The sequence below is a fragment of the Vicia villosa genome, unplaced genomic scaffold (assembly GCF_029867415.1).
Source record: "Vicia villosa cultivar HV-30 ecotype Madison, WI unplaced genomic scaffold, Vvil1.0 ctg.005558F_1_1, whole genome shotgun sequence".
NCBI lineage: Eukaryota > Viridiplantae > Streptophyta > Magnoliopsida > Fabales > Fabaceae > Vicia > Vicia villosa.
In genome coordinates this window covers 23,768-43,220 of record NW_026706644.1, presented here as the reverse complement: position 1 = coordinate 43,220, position 19,453 = coordinate 23,768, and the positions used below count along the sequence as shown (strand labels likewise).

Genomic DNA, 19,453 nt, shown 5'->3' with positions numbered 1-19,453 from the left:
AGTTAGATAAGATTCATTTGGGGTGGGGTGAAGGTGGATGCTAATATATCTTAGGTGAGGTGGTCTAATCTTTATAAGTATAAGAAGATTGAGAGCTTAGGGGTTAAAGATCATTGGTTGGTTAACCTTGCCCTTTTAGCCAAATGGAGATGAGGTCTTCTTTCACGTGGCTCAGGTCTGTGGTTCCATATTTTTTTCCAACTATGATGCCTCAGCTGTCTCCTCACTACAAGGGGGAGGATCCTTCGGTCTTCGTTGCATTTCATCCTGGTAGAAAGGGGTTTCCTTTTTTGGTTCAAAAGAGGATGATCCCCCTAATTGGTTTGAGTTAGATTTTGTTAAGAAGGTGGGAAGAAGTTTTCATACTTCTTTTTAGAAAGATCCTTGGCTAGATAGAGCTCCTCTTAAAGTCAGATTCCTGGGTCTCTTTTTGATTTCTTAAGTGAAAAAGGTATTGTTAGTGACGTGACGAGGTGGGAAGACGAAAGATTCTATGGGATCTGAGGTGGAGAAAATCTTTCTTCATCCGGGAAGAACCTTTGGTCTTGCATATTTTCTTGGCCATCCATGATCTTTGGTTTGGTCAGGAGTGTGATAGGTGGATTTGGAGCCATTCTAGAGATGGGATTTTCTCTGTGGCGTCGGCTTATTAAGTCTTTCATGATCTTTGTCGGGCCTTTGACCCTACGTTAGATATGGAGTTCCCATCTCTTCCCCTCATTTGGAATAGTTGGGTTCTCTCTAAAGTTGTGGTATTCTCTTGGTTAGATTTTCCTCTAGAGAAGACTGTTCAAGAGGCGGGTTATCATCGATCTGGAGGCTATCTCTTTAATCCTTTGTGGGAATTGGATTGAATCAGACTCCCACTTGTTTGTTATATGCACTCTGTCCTCAAATGTCTAATTTGAAATTTTTGGGTGGTTAGTGATTCAAGTGACTCTCCCTATAGACCTTGGGACTCTCTTTGAATTTTCATATCTTTAGGGGTTAAGTCTAAGTCTAGGAGAGTTTTTTCCATGAATTAGAATGGAGTCATTTGGCCTTTTTAGTTAGTGCATAGTGAGAAAAACTTTTCTGGTAAGATAACAAACATGAAAGTGTTGGAAGAGAAGAGTTTTTTTAGCTTGGAGTTGGTTTTGAAGTCGGTTATTTGTGAACTCCTTCTCTTTCTTCTACTGGCTTCAAAATCTTATCTAGTGGCTTGTTCAATAATGGTTTAAAAGGTCTGGTCTTCAAAGTGTTGAGTGGTTCTAGTGTAGTCATGGTGTGCTAGATCCGTTGATTTGTGGGTTTGGTGGCCTGAGTTCTAACCAGTGTGTTGTCGAGAGGAGGTTCGTAGTACGACTGCTGTTTTAGGGTTTTGCTTTTGTCTGGTGTTGTTGGGTTTTTTTTTTTGGTGTAGCTTTGCCTGCTTCCACCCAATTGTTCTTTGGTTGGTTTTTGGTTTTTAGTTCTTCTTGTGTCAGTATGACTTTTGTACTATTTTGAGATCGGATTTTTACCACCTATTATTATATATATCATTTTGCTATTAAAAAAAACAATTCTATACATTTTTAATGCATAAATAATGAATGAATTTAAATCTTAAAAACTAAAATGAGTCTATGATATAAAAAATTTCTCTTTAGTGTAATGAGCATTCATACATAAACTAATACGGATAAAAAAAAAATAGAACAGATAGTATAGTAAAAATATCATTTGTGAAATATCCAAACACTTAAAAGTAGAACAGAACAATAACACGGCTACGTACTCCTACAAGTATTTATAATTGTCATTAATAAAACCACCATATCTTATTTTCTTGCCATGGATTGAAAGTTAACTGAACAAAAAAAAAACAAAAAAAAATCCTTCATAAATTCAAAGTTCAATATTTCTGGCAGCATTACTATAACGGTTTCTTCTTACATTACTTTGACGCTTCCAACAAACCAATCCAAAGAAACCTAACAACGCTGCTCCCAGTAGTGTTCCAATGACAATCCCAGCCTTTTGACCGCCACTAAGACCAGATGGACCTCCTCGACCGGCCGCAGGAGGTTCCGGTTCTGGTGCATTTTTTGAAGGAGGAGGTAAAGGATAAGTAGGACTCTGAACGGGCTTTTCTAGGGGCGACGTAATAGGCGGTTTATGAATCAGAACAGGCGCTGGTGTGGGCGAAGTTGGAGGCAACATTGGAGCCGAAGTAGGGGCCGGAAAATGCGAATTAGGAGATGGAGTTGGGACAGGTTGAGCTTCAAAAGATTGTAATAAATTTCCAAATAAGCAACTTAGTAGTAACAAATTTAAGAAGCTAGTTCTCATTATTCTTAGCATTTTGTTCTTTAAACCAAACACAATGTATGAGAAAGTTAATACTGTAACACTTTTAAGGGTACTTAAAGGTGATCATTGAGACCTAAACGACCATATGATTAAAATAATTATATTAAAATAGTTGTACAACCGTTTCCTTTGGATATATAACTATAAAATTGAAAACATAGTTTTTTACGTACGTGACTTTATGTTATAGGTGTGAATAACAAGAATGTATATGCAAAGTCCAGTTGTGTAAAACCGTAAAAAATTTAGAGTACATCAAGCCGGTTGAACTTAGTTCTATTCACAAAACCAGTGTATTATTCTATTTGTGTTACAAGTTTGAGTTTGATTTAATTCATGACTACAAAAATTGTTTGTAATGAGGTGTAGGCAAACTATTAACTGCACCACCAAAATTCATAACCAAAGCAAAAAATACAAAATTAAGGGGGCTAATGAATCTAATGGGTCGTTTGTTCTGATTTTTTTAAAAAATAATTTTTACAGTGTTACATAATTTTGTGAAAAAAAATTTTATAAAGAAATTTTTTGTAAAAGCATCAAATGAAAATTTTGTTTGAATAGTTTATTCTGAAAATGTGATTTTAGATATTTCATTTATTTAAAGAAAAAAAATTGGGATTTCAAAATTTTAAAAAATCACTTAATTTTGAAGCTATTTCAAATAGATTTTCATAAAAATCATTTTTGAAATACAACTTTTTTAAAAAAATTGAGATTTTGACTAAGTTTTGATCTTCAATAAAAATGTTTATGTTATAGGATGTCAAAATTAGTCTTTCATTTAAAAAAAAATAAAATATAACAAAATTTGTAATATTTTAAAAAACGGTTTTAAAAAATTTATTTTCAAAAATATAAAGAAAAAATCCACTTTTTTAAAGCTGAAATAAACAAACCCTAAAGCGAGGTATTTCTAGTTTGTTTTTTACTACATTGCTACTAATAAAGTGAGGGCTGACAAGCCGATAATGAAGGCTATCTAGAGATAAACCAGTTTCAAGTCATAATTTGAGAAAGTCAAGATGGAGGGCCAATTAGAAAATTATACCCTGTACCCTAACAATTATTCCTATACCCCTACGTAAAATAATTTTGGACAAATTTACCCCTGTATAAATAGTAAAAAAATTAAAAATTTTTACTTTTTCACTCATTTTGCATAGAGTACATAAACCGGACATCCAAATAGCCAGAGTTTCGCTTCCTGCAGTGCACAACCGGACAACCAAAGAGTGTGTATTCCGGTTCATAATTTTCTGGCAAATTAGCAACCGGATAACACAGAGATGGGTGTTCCGGTTTTCAAAAAAAATCAAATAACCAACCGGACAACCCGTTGTTGTGTGTTCCGGTTCTAGGTTTTCACAACCGGACATCCCGGGCTTGTGTTGTCCGGCTCGTATTTTTTTATATAATATTTATATTTTAATTATATTTTTTTAGTGGTTCGTAGAAGAGGAGGTTTGATCGACGGAATGCGCCGAGGAGGAAGACAACGTCGAGAGGTTGATGACGAGGGACATCAGAGAGCTGCACCGGAGGCTGGTCCACAACATTCGGGATTTCCCGAAGGACCGAGCGATACCTCTCTTTTGACTAGGTATCAGGACCATGTTGCCCGCCATTTATGGTTCCGCGAGGTACGTTAATAACGTATATGATTAAAAATGATATTTGATTAATTTAAAGATTTATGTTGAATAATTTTAAATTATATGTACTTATATGTTAACCCATATTACAAATTATTTTCAGGAGAGACGACCGAAGACAACCTTAAAGGTTGCTGCACATGGCAGTAAATTAATAGGATGGATTCCGCATCATCTCCCAAGGGCGATGAATGATTTGTTAGTTGCCTCTGGCCTGTCATCTCCGCCGCATACTAGTTTGGTGAGAGTAGATATGCATCTTATATCTACTTTTGTTGAGAGATGGCATCCTGAAACATCGTCATTTCATATGCCGTTCGGCGAGATGACCATTACGCTAGATGATGTTTCGTGTCTTCTTCATTTACCTATTCGGAGTGAGTTGGTTGACCCCGATTATGTTGTCATTGATTATGATGCTATACATCTTGCTGTTGAGTTGTTTGGTGTTTCATTGAGTGATACATCTGAGGAGGCTTCTTCCGTAAGGGGTTCTTATTATAAGTTAGATTGGTTGAAGCAAGTATTTGAGCAACAAAGAGCTGCTGATAACTTTACCGGTGCTGCCAGAGCCTACATGATGTTGTTGTTAGATTGTACTATTCTTGCCGACAAGACTTTTACTCTTGTCGAGGCAAAATATTTACCACTGTTGACAGACTTGGATAGATGCGGTAGATACTGTTGGGGGGCAGCTGCACTGGTCAATCTATACAAATATTTTGGAGATGCTTCATTCTATTCATGCAAGCAGCTTGGTGGTTATGCCAGTCTTCTTCAGGTACAAAATTTTAGTTATGTTTTAGTTATACATAATTATAATGTTACTTAATTATTTAAATTAGGATTGATCCATACTTGATTATGATTTAATTTAATTTATGATATCAATGTTTTGTTACTGTGTTGGATTCATGAGTACTTTCCAATTGTTGGAAAGAGAGGTACTTATGGGATTTACGCAGTCGGTAGTCCAATGGCTAGGGCGGTGAGATGGGAATATAGGCAGGGGACATAAAAAGTTGATGCCATTCGAGCTGTGTTAGATCAGTTGACACCTCGCGATATCATTTGGCGGCCTTTTGAGGATCATAGGCAACACCGTTTGTTTGATGATATCTGTTTGTACAGGGGTGGTTTGAAGTGGTATGATACTGTAGTTCTATATTTACCTGACAGATGCATGCGTCAGTTTGGATACAGACAGTACATACCGATTGCTCCTCCTAATGTCGACACACTTGATGTGGATGTTGAGTGGGCTACATATGTGCAGACTGTGTTGCGGGTGATCCGAGCCCCTGATGGTACCCCAGCCGTGTTTGCCACCATGCCATATGAGATAGACGATGATTATTTGGCGTGGTATTATATGGTGTCACATCCTCGTTTGATAGCACCACAAGTTGATCAATCGAGGGAGGTACCAGTTCCTGACTATGAAGAAGGATCGTCAGACCCGAGGTTATCTTAAATTTTTCATGAGCTTCATCGTTACTTCCAGCGTCTTCAGGCACATCATGATGATGAAAAGTTTGTTGAGATATTTCGGGCACTCAAAGTTGCACAGGGCGAACCATTACCTAGAGAAGGACCAATTACTTATGATAATGAGTCTGATTGATGTTATGTTTTATGTTCATTCTTATGTTTTACTTTGAGACTTCTGTATTATTATGAGATTACTGCTATATTATGAGACACATTTTATATTTAGTATTTTGACGCTTAAAATTAATTGTCAACAAAATAGTATACCTCTAATAAAATAGTATATCTCATAGTCCGACATATCTCGTCAAAATAGTATATCTCATAGTCCGACATATCTCGTCAAAATAGTATATCTCATAATCCAATATCTCATAATCTAACATATTTTGGCAGTATAGGCGTAAGATGTTGTCAATGTTGTAGTCGCCCGACAAATCCTACCATCCAAGAAGTCGCATTTTTGTGCGATATTTCTTCCAATTAGTTGTGACAGGTGGCAAGGGAAATCCTTCATTCATGTTTACCTGTATATAAAATAAATATCATAAGAAATTCAATGGTTTCCAAAGTTGTGTTACTAATTACTTGTATAGAAAGTTGTGTTACTAGTTACCTGAACCCAATAGTTTCCATTTACAAATCCAATGCAGTAAATAGATGCATTAGGTGAATGTGCACTCGTCATAGGAAAGTAACTCAAACGTTATACCGATTAACTATTACATAGCCCATATCAGGTAACGTCATCCATTTATTTGGTGGCTGTTGTCCTAGAGTTTCTATCACCAACAATGATCTCACTTCTGAAAGGCATTTACCAAATAATTCCTCATACAACTTGCTTATAGGACCTATAATTTATTTCTCCAAATCCTGACGAACCATTGACCATCCATCTGTGCCATAACCATGCAAAGATGCAATGGCTCTAAACCCACAATTTCCATCATCTCTTACATCAACAATGTCATCAATAAATGGTCTGATGTAATCTGGAAATTGTACAATGTATTTATCAGATTCTTTATTTTTTGATGTTTGGGATAATTGAGAACATAACCTCTTTGAAGATTTTTGAGAACTCGAGTGTGCTTGATTAACATACTCATATCCCGAAGGATCACGATAAACATCATATCCCACATGTCTCCTCACTTTCTTCTTCACCCCTTCTTTGCTTTTAATTTTTTCAGGCGGTGGACACATCTTTGTTGTAGTCGGATAAGCAATCTCACACACTCTGGTTTTTAATGCTCTTTTTCCAACAACATTTAGTGACCTCCACCTTTTCCAAATTTCATCGATTGCATTGGTCATGTCTATTTCTGATCCATCATCTGCATCTACATATTGATTACCTTCCATACTTAGTTTTCTCCAATGAATATGAATAACCTCAATTGGCATCGCATCACCACTCAATGTATATCTCCCTAACTCACAAGCACATGGTAACCCATGTACTTTTCTATGAGCACATCCGCACTTTTGAGTATTTGTACCTACCATGTCAATCCTCATCCACTCTTCAGCAATCTTCCTCAATGCAGCTCTTGATACTGAACCACGCAAATTTGCATAAAAAGGACTAGTGTGTGAATGCTCGACTTCATAAAAACTCTTCTGAAATGAAGCTCTAATGTTTCCCACTTGTATCTTGATATTGTCATTCATAGCCTCCCAACATTTGCATAAATCACCTAAGCTATTCTCTAACATTTGCTTAAGTTTCCAATGCGCAGACTCCACCTTTTAAATAAAACAAAACAACTAATTATCTGTAATATTAAGATAAAGAAACAATGTCAATAAAATCACATAAACATACCTATTAGTTATGGTGTTGCCCAAATGTAACACTTGATTGATCCATGCTTCGACAAATCGATGTCTATGCGGTGTCAACCATGTGTCAATCACATAATCAATAAAATCTTTGGAGTCAACACATGCATCCTCAAGTTGTTTCAATCTTTGATGGTACTCCATCTCATCACTAGCCCTTATAAGGTCATACAACATTTTCTTCATAGTTTCTCGCATATTATCCACAATATAATCCTTACACTTTGATTTCACATTTTTGATGATGTGAAATCGGCAAAGCAAATTAGTTGTCTTTGGAAATATTGTTTCAATGGCTTACATTAAAGAAAGATCTCTATCAGTTAAAATTACTTGTGGACAAAAATCCTGCTTAATAAACAACTGTTTTAACTTATCCAATACCCAACAAAAAGTCTCTGTTTGTTCAGATTCCATATAGGCAAATGCAACAGTAAATATTATTTTAGTTGATGTCATACCAACTATTTCAAACAACGGTTGCATGTACTTGTTTGTCTTGTATGTGCAGTCCATAATCAATACAATAGGAAACATATTCAACAGCTTCACTGATTCTGGATGAGCCCAGAAAATATCTCTCGCAACTTCTAACTCATCCTTTTTCCTGCTCTAGTAAACATCACCTGATTCTTCAACCAACTTGAGCAATTGTTGCATTTATGTTCTGGGACCCCTTATGTCTTTTTGAATCTTACTCTTATGTTTGTATATTTGCGTGATCCAAGTGACATTCTCCAGGTCACGCTCTAGCAATGACAATAAGATGTGTCTTGGTGGAACATGGCATTTTGTCAAATCAACAATATGTTGCTTATCATCTGTATTTAGTCGACTTACGAAATCATGACCTTCAAATCTATCAGGTAAGCCATGGTTGTGTACTCCGCATTTTACATCGATCTTCCATCCAGAACCATCTATCTACGGTGTTGACCTAATTTTGAAAGGATAACCACACCTCTTACTAGCACTTTGGGTTTCACTATCTATTTTTTTTTTTTGTATTTTCCACCTTTATCACAACCAAATATTAATTTGTCACTTCTTCCTCTCTTGCCTGTTTTGGTATCTGAACGAGTTATTATAACTGTCACTTTATTCCTGATTCCAACCTCCCTAATCCAACTTATCGCCTCTTCTCTTGTAGCAAATTTTTGACCAGTTACAAAAGCATCTGTTGTATCCACGCATGTCTGATTTACGTCGCATTTCATCAAAGGAGGATCCACACCTGGCAATTAAAACTAAATAAACTTAATAAATAATTTGTAAAAAAAATTAAAAAAAAAAAACTTGACCGGAAAACCCACAGAGGGGTTATCCGGTTGGTAATGTAATAAACCAGAAATCACCACAACGGGTTATCCGGTTGGTAAAGTTAAAACCGGAACTCATGCAGTTGTGTTATCCGGTTTAATATGTTACTGACCAGAACTCTGCATCCAGGGTTATCCGGTTAGCTTGCGTATCACTTCCAAACTTTCGCCATTAACCGTACAAACAGTAAAAGTAAAAAAATAAAAAATTAAAAGTAAAAATAAAAAATAGAAAAGGACAAAATTGGAATATTTTTAAAATTGTTGGGGTATAGGGATAATTGTTGGGCTACAGGGTATAATTTTCGCCAATTCAATTGCCTCGAGAGGCCCAAACTTTGCAAAGAAGAAATAGTTGATGCAAACCAGTTTAGCAAAACTCTCCAATGAACATTGTTCTCTATAAATAGCCCTCGCAAGTTGCCATAGTTGAAGTAGAAGCTCCATCAATGGTGCATTTGATGATCTAGATGGTCATTGTGGTTCCAAATAACTTCCTTTATGAAGGGGGCATTAGGGTTGTGTTTGTTAAATTCAAAATATTTGAGGATACTAAACTCATCTATAGAAGACACTGCTACAAAATATAAATTTAATAAGTTCTTCTTACTTCGATCATTTGTTCAACTGAAGTAATAACTTATCTTTAGGTATTTTTATTTTTTCGTTATTTATTAAAACACTTTTTAGTACGGTCCAACTTCACAACTTTGATGAGAGGTTAGGGAATGACATATTTAGAATTGCAGCACCATAAATTTTCATTTTTTGATATAAAATAGCTTTATCTTGTATATTTTTTTATCTATAATATAAGAAAACTCTATCTTTTTGAAGAGTTCCTCTCATGCTGCCAAGTGGCTTATTCTGAGAGTAGGAACTGTTGCTTATTGATGCGCCATGTGGACTGTTGATTTATGAAGGTATGTTCTTCCATCTTCCACTATGGATGTGTTACATAATTGGCATTAAGGTAGTTCTGTCCATGCATCTTCTATGCTGCATAATTATGTGTTACATAAAGAACTTAATGAGGACTTTATATTCTTCTTTCCATTCAGCTTCTGCATCGGTTATGTAATGAAGAGTGTAATGAAGAGTTTTTAACTCCTACATTCTACCTTATGATTGTGTTATTTATAGTATTTGTTGCTTCCACTTTTCTGTAGTATCATACCATTGTACAATATGGCGAGACCATTGGCGAAAATCTGTGACATCAATGATAGCAAAGAACTTTGGAAAGTTTATGTTCGAGTGCACCACAAATAGATAGTTGTTTCGAACAAGAGGGAGCATTTTGAGATGATTTTTGTTGACGTATCGGTAATGAAGTGATTTCTTTGGTTGGTTTTTCCTATATTGTTTTTGGTTTGTTGTCTGTCTAATATTATTTATTTTTTCAGGGTGGTGACATACATGTTGCTGTTCCTGCACCGCATGTATCTCTATTTTCTGAAAAAATGGCCTTGGATCATAGTTACACTGTTTCCAATTTTAAGGTTCAGCCTAATGTTGCGGCTTTTAGACCTTCGTCTCATAAGTTTATGTTGAAGTTTACCTCCAGCACAACGGTTACGGATGATAACAAGACGGAAATACCGCCAAAACCGCTGGTGTTTACTAAATTTACTGATATAATAAACGGTAACTTTAACAAGGATGTGCTAATAGGTAAAATATTGTACCTCTATTCTGTTTTACTGCATTTGTTTTTTATGTGTTGTTTCATGTTAAGTTTTTTTGTGATGTATGTGTTTTAAGACGTCATTGGTATGGTGGAAAGTATTGGGTATTCTCAGACCACATCAGGTGCCCGGAAGCAGCAGATTAACATGATGTTGCGGGACGGCGGGTTTGTATTTATATATTTTGTGTAATTTATCAAACATATCTTATGTGACTATGTAGATGACATGGTTTGTATTATTTCTTCAGTGAGAATACTATCAATTGCACGCTTTGGGAATCCTATGCTGAACAATTCATGAAGTTCAAACAGGAGCGTGGAGAAGATTCTGGGCCTATGTTTATCATGCTCTAATATGCTAAAGTCAAGGAACAGGGTTAGTAATTGAGCAAGTTTGGTGTAAGATATCCTCATATTTTGATATAGAAAGTTATGTAACATTCTATTTGTATAGGAAAGTTTCCACTGTCCGTGTCAAACACGTTTAATGTCACTGTGCTTGGTCTGAATACCGATTTGTTGCCGATGAAAGAATCTATAGAAAGGTATGCTCCCTTGATATGCTCTTGTGTGGTTTCCATTTTTATGCGATGTGATGGTTACATTACTGTCTTCCTTTGACAGCATTCCGAAGGAGTCCATGATTACCTTGTCTGGGCAGGAGGGTTCCAATTCCTAGCTTTCAGCACAGAACTCCGAAAATCAACGGTTGACTCCTGTTCAGAAATTGCTTTCAAAGGCTGTTATAATGCCTATTGGGGATATCATAAAACTTAGAACTGTATGTTTGCAAGTTGTTGGCAATTTATTGTGATTTAGTATATATTGCCATTTTTCCGTTGCATTTGACTATGTATCGTATTATCCTTTGGTTCCATAATTGCAGATTACATTTTGTGCGACTGTTGGAGAAACTAAAATGCTGGTGGCCTCTCCGTATGGCTGGTATTATCGTGGTTGTCATGCTTGCTCATGTATTGCGCGTGGTGAAAAAACCTCCGTTTGAGTGTGAGGCTGGACATTTCACTGAGGCAGAGATTTTTAGGTTGACATACTTGTCGCATGATTTATGTTATTTCATTTATATGTGTGATCATCAAGATACTGAAACTGACCTGTTTGTGTGCTCTATGTATACTGCCAATGTAGGTATAAGATTGAGATTGAAGTTACTCATGTCGGGAATAGCTGTAACTTTCTATTTTGGGACAGAGAGTGTGAGCTTCTTTTGGGATTGTCTGCTTCACAGCTGCGTCATACAATGATTAAGGTATTTCCGTTTACATAGTGTCCAAAAAACATAGACAATTATGCCAGGCTTAACTTATCATTGGCTTGCATTCTCCTACAGGCTGGCATTCATGATCCATTGGAATTCCCACTTGCCTTGGATCGGATGTTGGATCGCAAGATGGCTTTCAAAATCAAGTGGCAACCACGGTGAAAGAATGCCTCGGTCGTTATGCTATTGAAGAATGACTCTTTTGTGAAAGAGCTTGCTGATCAGTTTGACACTGATGAAGTATTTGAATTTAATCATTGCATATCTTATGCAAGTTAATTCATTTTAAACTGTCTTCGCGCATATTATGATTTTGTAATATCTTTCGAATGATTTGTAGATGAAACAACCCGGTGTTGAAGCAACGACCACTGTTCTTTCCGAACCTCATTTTGTCGTCGTAAGGAAATTTACTGTAGTGAAATGTACTCCACTTTGAATATACTGATCAACCTTAATATTGTGTGATGTTTGTTCACTTATGTAACAGGATCTTGATGTGACTTCGACGCACAACACAGATCCACTTACTACTATTGGCAAAAGACAGTTTCCAGGCGCATCAAGCGAGTCAACAACCTCGGATGCCACTTGTGATGGAGAACTTTCATCAAACAAGCTCAAGAAAATTATAAAACTAGAGAAGATAGATTAGTTGTTCCTGCATAATTTTATGTATGTTTTGGTGTGTTTTTGTTTTATGGTGTGGACATGTTTTAATTCCTTTCCACTTTATTTGGTTTTTGTTTGGATTGCCGCATAAACAAATAAGACTTGTAAGTCTATTCCTTTTGGTTTGGTAACAACTATGTAATTTTATTTCTGTTCACTTAATATAAGACTTTTCTGCTTTTTCTTAATCATTCAGTCTACTGCTATGATATACTTTGTTTTTTACTCATGTCCAATATACAAACTAGCATTACATGCTATTGTAAAAAAATATTGTCAAAAATAATAAGAACAACAATTTGCAATATTGGCGACAACAACACAGGTAAAAGACACATACACCATTATTAGAAACTTACTAACATGAAAAGGAACTTGCAATTTTGCTGAGAAATCAACACAGCTAAAATGCACAGACAAAATGCTCCGTTGAATGTTATAAATAATAATTAATATGTCTGCGCATATGACAGTGGATGTATTCTCTTAAATTTGTTGACATTTATCTGAGCACATGTGGTAATTGAATTGAATAGGATCAGCCACTGATTTAAATAAAGGTACACATGAGAGTTAGAAATATGTTAATGTCCATTCATGTTATCATTAATACGGACTGTTATAATAGGTTATATAAAGGATTGTACATAACGTTTGGAAATTATAATGACAAGACCTTCCATTTGCATTGTAGAAAGTATATAGCAGATAATGCTTCACTTATTGCCTCATCCCAATCAACTTTACAACATACCCCATTAATATTATATCTGTTTGTTTCATAACGGCTGTTTTCACTCCAGTAATTTGAATCCATACATTTTTATATTATAATTGGAATTGATCTATATAATTGGTCCACTCATATTCTTCTTAGGACTACTTACTGACATCGTAGCTATCTTTAGGAAATATGATAGAAACTAATGAACAAACCAGTCATACTAACTCTTCTATTGCTAGACAAAGTAGAAGACTTAGAATGAAGGAGAAGAGAGATGCGCAATGCACTGAATCAGATCATTCTCAAAACTTGGTAGATAAAACTGATGTAAGTGATGCAAGGAAGAAAAGAAGGCTGATATTGCAAAATAAGAAAACATCATGTGGTCATCCCAACAGTGCCCCATCCCCAAGTACAGTCTCCCCAGTTTCTATTCCAAGTGTGCAAGATAGAGCTCATTCAATTGATGCTCGCAAGAGAAGAAGGCTTATATTGGAGAATAGGAAGATTTCTGTCATACAACCTGAAACACAATATTCCCAAGTACCACTGTCTAACTCCGAGGATGATTGCAGTTCATCCAATACTTCGGACTCTGAGGATGATATTGAACAAGCACCCTTAGCAGATTCAAATTTACAAGGTAATGTTACAAAGAATAAACATTTCAACAACATATCAAATGTTTTGATCAGAAATGACATTATATTAATTTATAAATCTGCAGAATATTCTGATATAGGAGATCAAATATGGGAATGTACATATTGTCATGCACACATGTGGCTTCAAGAACGTGCCAGTAAAACCAAAAAGGGCCATGTTCCAATATTCCATCGCTGTTGTCGCGGTGGTAAAATTGTTGTACCTTTACTTGAAGAGCCACTGCCACTGTTGAGACATCTGCTGTTTAATAAAACATCTCCCGAGAGCAAAAATTATCGAAATAATATTAGAACATACAACTCAATGTTTTCGTTTACTTCTCCTGGAATGAAATTTGACACCACATACTCAAAGACTGGAGGAACACCAACTTTGAGAATACACGGTCAAACCTGTCATCGAATAGGTACTCTACTACCAGAAACTGGAGACCGTCCCCAATATGCTCAGCTATATATTTATGACACAGATAATGATGTTACTAATAGAATGAAGTGTTTCAGGTATTTATAATATTCCACAAATAGTTCATTCTTCGTGATTGTTACATATATTTATTTTTAACGTCGCATAAAATGGACAGAGACAATACTGAAATTGACAAGAACACTGTTCAGAAGTTGAAGATCATGTTAGATGAGTTCAATATTCTTGCTAAAGTTTTTAGGATGGCGAGGGATGTCCTGGACAATAATGCATTCTTAGACTTAAAATTGAGGGTTATATGTGGTAGACCTGAGGATGGACGCGTGTATAACAGACCAACGGTTTCGGAAGTTGCTGCACTAATTGTGGGAGACATTGATTCTGCTTGTAATAGGGACATTATTATTCAAGCACGCAATGGTGGTTTGCAACGTATTGATGAATTTCATCCAGCATATTTGGCATATCAATACCCTCTCATATTTGCATATGGTGAAGATGGTTATAGGAAAAATATATTGAATAGATATCGCCACGAAACTGAGGTTACTAGACAAAATCGTCAGAGCATCAAGGACTGGCTTTCATACAGGTTACAAGACCATAGCGAGGAGGCAAAAACTTTGCTACACTCATGCCGTCTGTTTCAACAGTTCTTGGTTGATGGTTATTGTATGATGGAATCTGAAAGGCTAAACTGGTTGCGAAATAATTAATCAAAATTAAGAGTGGGAAAATATAACAGGTTGACAAATGAATGCAATACCGATGATAGCAGACAAAACCGGGGAAAGCGAGTTGTCTTGCCGTCATCTTTTGTTGGGGGAAAAAGATATATGGATCAACTGTATTTTGATGGAATGGCAATTTCAAGTAGATTGGGTTTTCCATACCTATTCATTACATTTACTTGCAATCCTACATGGCCAGAAATTATTTGTGCCTTGTCCGAAACTGGGTTACAACCACACGATCGACCTGATATTATTACTAAAGTCTTCAAAATCAAATTTGACGAACTCATTGTAGATATAACAAAAAAGCATGTTCTAGGGAAAGTTTTGGCATGTAAGTATGTTTTTTTATGTTTTTTAAGTAATTAACATCTTCTTAAATTGAAATTACATATTAACTAAGTGGTACATTTATAGTTATGTACACTATTGAATTTCAGAAGAGGGGATTGCCACACGCACATATTTTGATTTTCTTACATCCTCAGAGCAAATACCCAACACCATCGGACATTGACAACATCTTCTGTGCTGAAATACCAGACCCTGCTCTTCATCCGAGGTTGTATGCCTTGGTTAAATCTAACATGATGCACGGGCCATGTGGAGTGGCACTCACGACATCAACCTGTATGAAAAATGGTAAATGCTCTAAATACTTTCCAAAGAAGTTTAATGAGGAAACTATTGTTGATGCAGAAGGTTATCCCCTCTATAGGAGAAGATCAAAAACACACATTATTTAAAAAAATGGTATCACATTGGACAACCGTCATGTGGTACCTTATAACAAAAGATTTCTCCTAAAATATAACGCACATATAAACATGGAATGGTGTAACCAGAGCACTTCGATCAAATATCTTTTCAAATACACTAGCAAAGGCTATGATAGAATAACAGCTTTGGTGTCAACCAACGACAACGAACCGGTTGATGAAATAAAACAATACTTAGATTGCAGATATATCTCACCATGTGAAGCATGCTGGAGAATTTACTCCTTTCACATTCATGGTAGAAGACCAGCAGTTGAGCGTATGTTTTATCACCTGGTAGGCGAAAAGGATGTTTACTACACTGATCACGATCACATGGAAAATGTTTTGGAGAATGCAAGTGTTACTGATTCCATGTTTACTGGTTGGCTATCTGCAAACTCAAAGTATCCTGAGGCACAATCACTCACTTATGGTCAATTTGTATCTAAATTTTTTGACCACAAAAGAGAAAGGGAGTGGAGGCCCCGCAAAAAGGGATTCACCATTGGGAGATTGATATGGGTTCCACCAACAACAGGTGAACTTTTTTACCTGCGGATGATGTTGACGGTAGTCAAGGGACCAACAAGTTATGAAGAAATTCGCAAGGTTGGTAACACCCAATATGAAACATTTAGAGATGCATGCTTCGCCATGGGATTTCTGGAAGATGACAAAGAATATATTGGTGCTCTCAAAGAGGCCAGTCAATGGGGCTCTGGACATTTTGTCCGAAAACTATTTGTGGTGATGCTATTGTCAGGCGCTGTTAATTGCCCAGTACACGTTTGGAGGGAATCATGGGAGCTGTTATCTGATGGTGTCCTACATGCTCAAAGGCAATTGGCTTTAAATACAGGTTTTTAAGAGTGTAAATTTAAACAATATATCCTAAATTATTGTTGCAGTTATATTATGTATCTATATATATATAATTACAACCAAATTGATCTCTCCTATTATCCAATTCCTAAGTTTCTTATTTATAATGTTGAAAAACATAATTGGTTCTCACAGAAGCCGAATTGCAAAATTTGACGCTGATTGAAATAGAAAAGCTGCTTCAAGAAAATAAAAGGACACAAAAAGATTTCAAACCAATCCGTTATCCAGATGGATATGTTATGCAACAATTAGGTAATAGACTGATATATGATGAACGCAATTATGACATTGCAAAAACAAAGACAGAATTCACAAATCTCTTTGGTGGACTTACAGGTAAACCATTGATAATATTATTAACTATTTTTTATAATACTACTGTTTGTTTGCTTTATTGTTTAGAGATTCGTAATAAATATATCGGTAGTTATGCTATTGAAGAATCACCCTTTTGTGAAAGACCTTACTGATCACCTTGACCCAGATGAACAAAGAGCTATGTATCAAAAAATTATGGGAGCAGTCGACTCACAAAATAGTGCAGTCTTCTTCCTACATGGTTACGGTGGGACCGGTAAGACATACATGTGGAGAACACTGGCGGCAACATTGAGGTCCAAACATGATATATGTCTAATAGTCGCAACCAGTGGTATAGCGTCATTATTGTTTCCAGGAGGTCGAACTGCACATTCAGAATTTAAGATACCAGTGCCAACACTAGATAATTCTACTTGCAAAATTGAGTATAATGATGATGTGGGAGACCTTCTTAGAAAAACTAAACTAATTATTTGGGATGAGGCTCCAATGGCACACAAGCATACTTTTGAAGCACTTGATAGAACGCTCAGAGATGTAATGTCTACATACAGTAACTCAAAGGAGATGTTTGGTGGAAAAGTTGTTGTTTTTGGAGGTGATTTCAGATAGATTTTACCTGTTGTCCCTCGAGGAAGCCGTTCAGATATTGTACATTCTGCCATAAATGTGTCTTACATATGGAATTCTGTTCAAGTGTTAACATTAACCAAAAACATGCGCCTGCAATCCGGTCCGACACAAAATGATAAAAATGAAATTCAACAGTTTTCGGAATGGTTGTTAAGAATTGGCGAAGAAAAGGTATCTGAGCCCAATGACGGTGTGGCAGATTTTGAAATTCCACCTGACTTGTTGATAACACAATTTGAAGACCCAATCGTCGCCATTGTTGATGCTACATATCCTGAATTTATTCACAATTATCATTCGATCCAATACCTTAAGGGTCGAGCAATTCTGGCTTCAACATTAGAAATTGTGGACGAAATAAACAATCATATCCTTGACTTAATCCTAGGTCTACATCTTTCTCACCAACCTTTACAAAAATCAACTCTTCATATTTATTTCACTTAACTCATTATATTCTTCATACAGGAGACATGCGGGATTACTACAGCTCCAATTCTATTGATAAGTCCGAAATCAATGACGACACGGTGGTAAATATCCTAACTCCAGAATTTCTCAGTTCGCTTCGTACAACTGGTTTGCCTACCCATCATTTAAAGTTAAAGGTTGGAACACCAATTATGCTCATGAGGAATATTGATCAGTTAGAAGGACTATGTAATGGAACAAGGTTGATAGTAACAAAATTGGGGACACATGTTATTGAAGCTTCAATAATAGCTGGAAAGAACTGTGGCAATCAGGTTTACATCCCACGAATGGATATGTCACCTTCACAATCACCATGGCCATTCAAGCTCAACAGAAGACAGTTCCCCATTATAGTGTCATATGCCATGACAATTAACAAATCCCAAGGACAGTCTTTGGATACTGTTGGTCTATACCTACCAAGGGATGTTTTTACACATGGACAAATATATGTTGCACTATCAAGAGTGACAACAAAACAAGGAATCAAAATATTAATACATGATCAACATGCAAAAGTTAAAACAACAACTACAAATGTAGTTTACAAGGAGATCTTCAACAATATATAATTCCTCTCTTTGTACCATATTTGAATACATTCACATTGTTGCACATCAGGTTGCTTTTATTATACTGTTTCTTAAATTTCATTCACTTTTAAGGTTTACTTATAGATAAATACTAAAAAACATCAAAAGCAATTATAGTGACATCTTCCAGTTACTGCAATATACTAACCTGGAAACCTATAAACGTAACATATTGCACAACGACATCTGACATCAACTCGAAATACAATACATTCACCGGCATCGATTGTATGACATCTACAAAATATATCCCACCCAGGACCTAACTCCGTATTGAAAGGATCATGAATGTTTGACAGTTTCATTGTTGTGGACATACCGTTGTCCCCACACAAAACAGGAGCTTCAAACCCACAACTTCCCAAGATTCTTGCAGTATTTAACCCCAACTTCTGCAATACAAATACAAACTGTTAATTCACACTATTACTTAATTAAACCTTAACCAAAAAAACTGAAAAGTATGACCAGCAATTACTAAACTAATTTTCCTTCATTTAATGAAGACTGAGAAACTGTAACAACAAACGAATGAATGTTGTCATCAAATGTGTATTGGCTGTGAAAGTACGGTAAATCCACCCAATCTGCCACCTCTTTAAACCAGTTTATTCCAAAATTATTGTCCCCATAATAACCAAATTCCACAATAACGCCCGCAGGAAAAGCATAATATGCTTCCAACAAGCACCACCCACTTATTATCATCGGATGATCGCCAACTTTATTAAAGATCAACTCATGGTGGACACCTTGGTTGTTGAGCACTGTCCAACCTTTGTTTAATTCGTCATCGTAATTCAGTGTGAATTCTGGATCAATTTCAGGATACATCTTCAAATTTACAATAGTTAATTTATGAGTGGAGATAATTTTAGCATATACGACAACATAACACTAATGCTTAACTCTTTACTCAAGAAACTGTTGTACATGCCTGTGAAC

General features: G+C 36.0%; 4 protein-coding genes across 4 annotated transcripts; 2 read left to right on the top strand and 2 right to left on the bottom strand.

Annotated features, from left to right (window-relative positions):
* Positions 1–1,869: 1,869 nt before the first annotated feature.
* LOC131642658 (mulatexin-like) lies at positions 1,870–2,313 on the bottom strand. Its single transcript, XM_058912879.1, has one exon. It carries the CDS (start codon positions 2,311–2,313, stop codon positions 1,870–1,872), a length of 444 nt encoding a protein of 147 aa, XP_058768862.1.
* A 4,028-nt stretch (positions 2,314–6,341) lies between these two features.
* LOC131642657 (uncharacterized) lies at positions 6,342–7,526 on the bottom strand. Its single transcript, XM_058912878.1, has 2 exons — positions 7,344–7,526; positions 6,342–7,232 (listed from the first exon to the last, which is right to left on the bottom strand). Exons 1-2 carry the CDS (start codon positions 7,524–7,526, stop codon positions 6,342–6,344), a joined length of 1,074 nt encoding a protein of 357 aa, XP_058768861.1.
* A 2,309-nt stretch (positions 7,527–9,835) lies between these two features.
* LOC131642656 (uncharacterized) lies at positions 9,836–11,781 on the top strand. The gene is made up of 8 exons (XM_058912877.1): positions 9,836–9,904; positions 10,054–10,321; positions 10,412–10,502; positions 10,586–10,653; positions 10,792–10,882; positions 11,224–11,382; positions 11,487–11,607; positions 11,689–11,781. The coding sequence occupies exons 1-8, from the start codon at positions 9,836–9,838 to the stop codon at positions 11,779–11,781; spliced, it is 960 nt and encodes a 319-aa protein (XP_058768860.1).
* Positions 11,782–17,525: 5,744 nt separating this feature from the next.
* Positions 17,526–18,487, top strand: LOC131642655 (uncharacterized). The gene is made up of 2 exons (XM_058912876.1): positions 17,526–17,829; positions 17,910–18,487. The coding sequence occupies exons 1-2, from the start codon at positions 17,526–17,528 to the stop codon at positions 18,485–18,487; spliced, it is 882 nt and encodes a 293-aa protein (XP_058768859.1).
* The last annotated feature ends 966 nt before the right edge of the window (positions 18,488–19,453 follow it).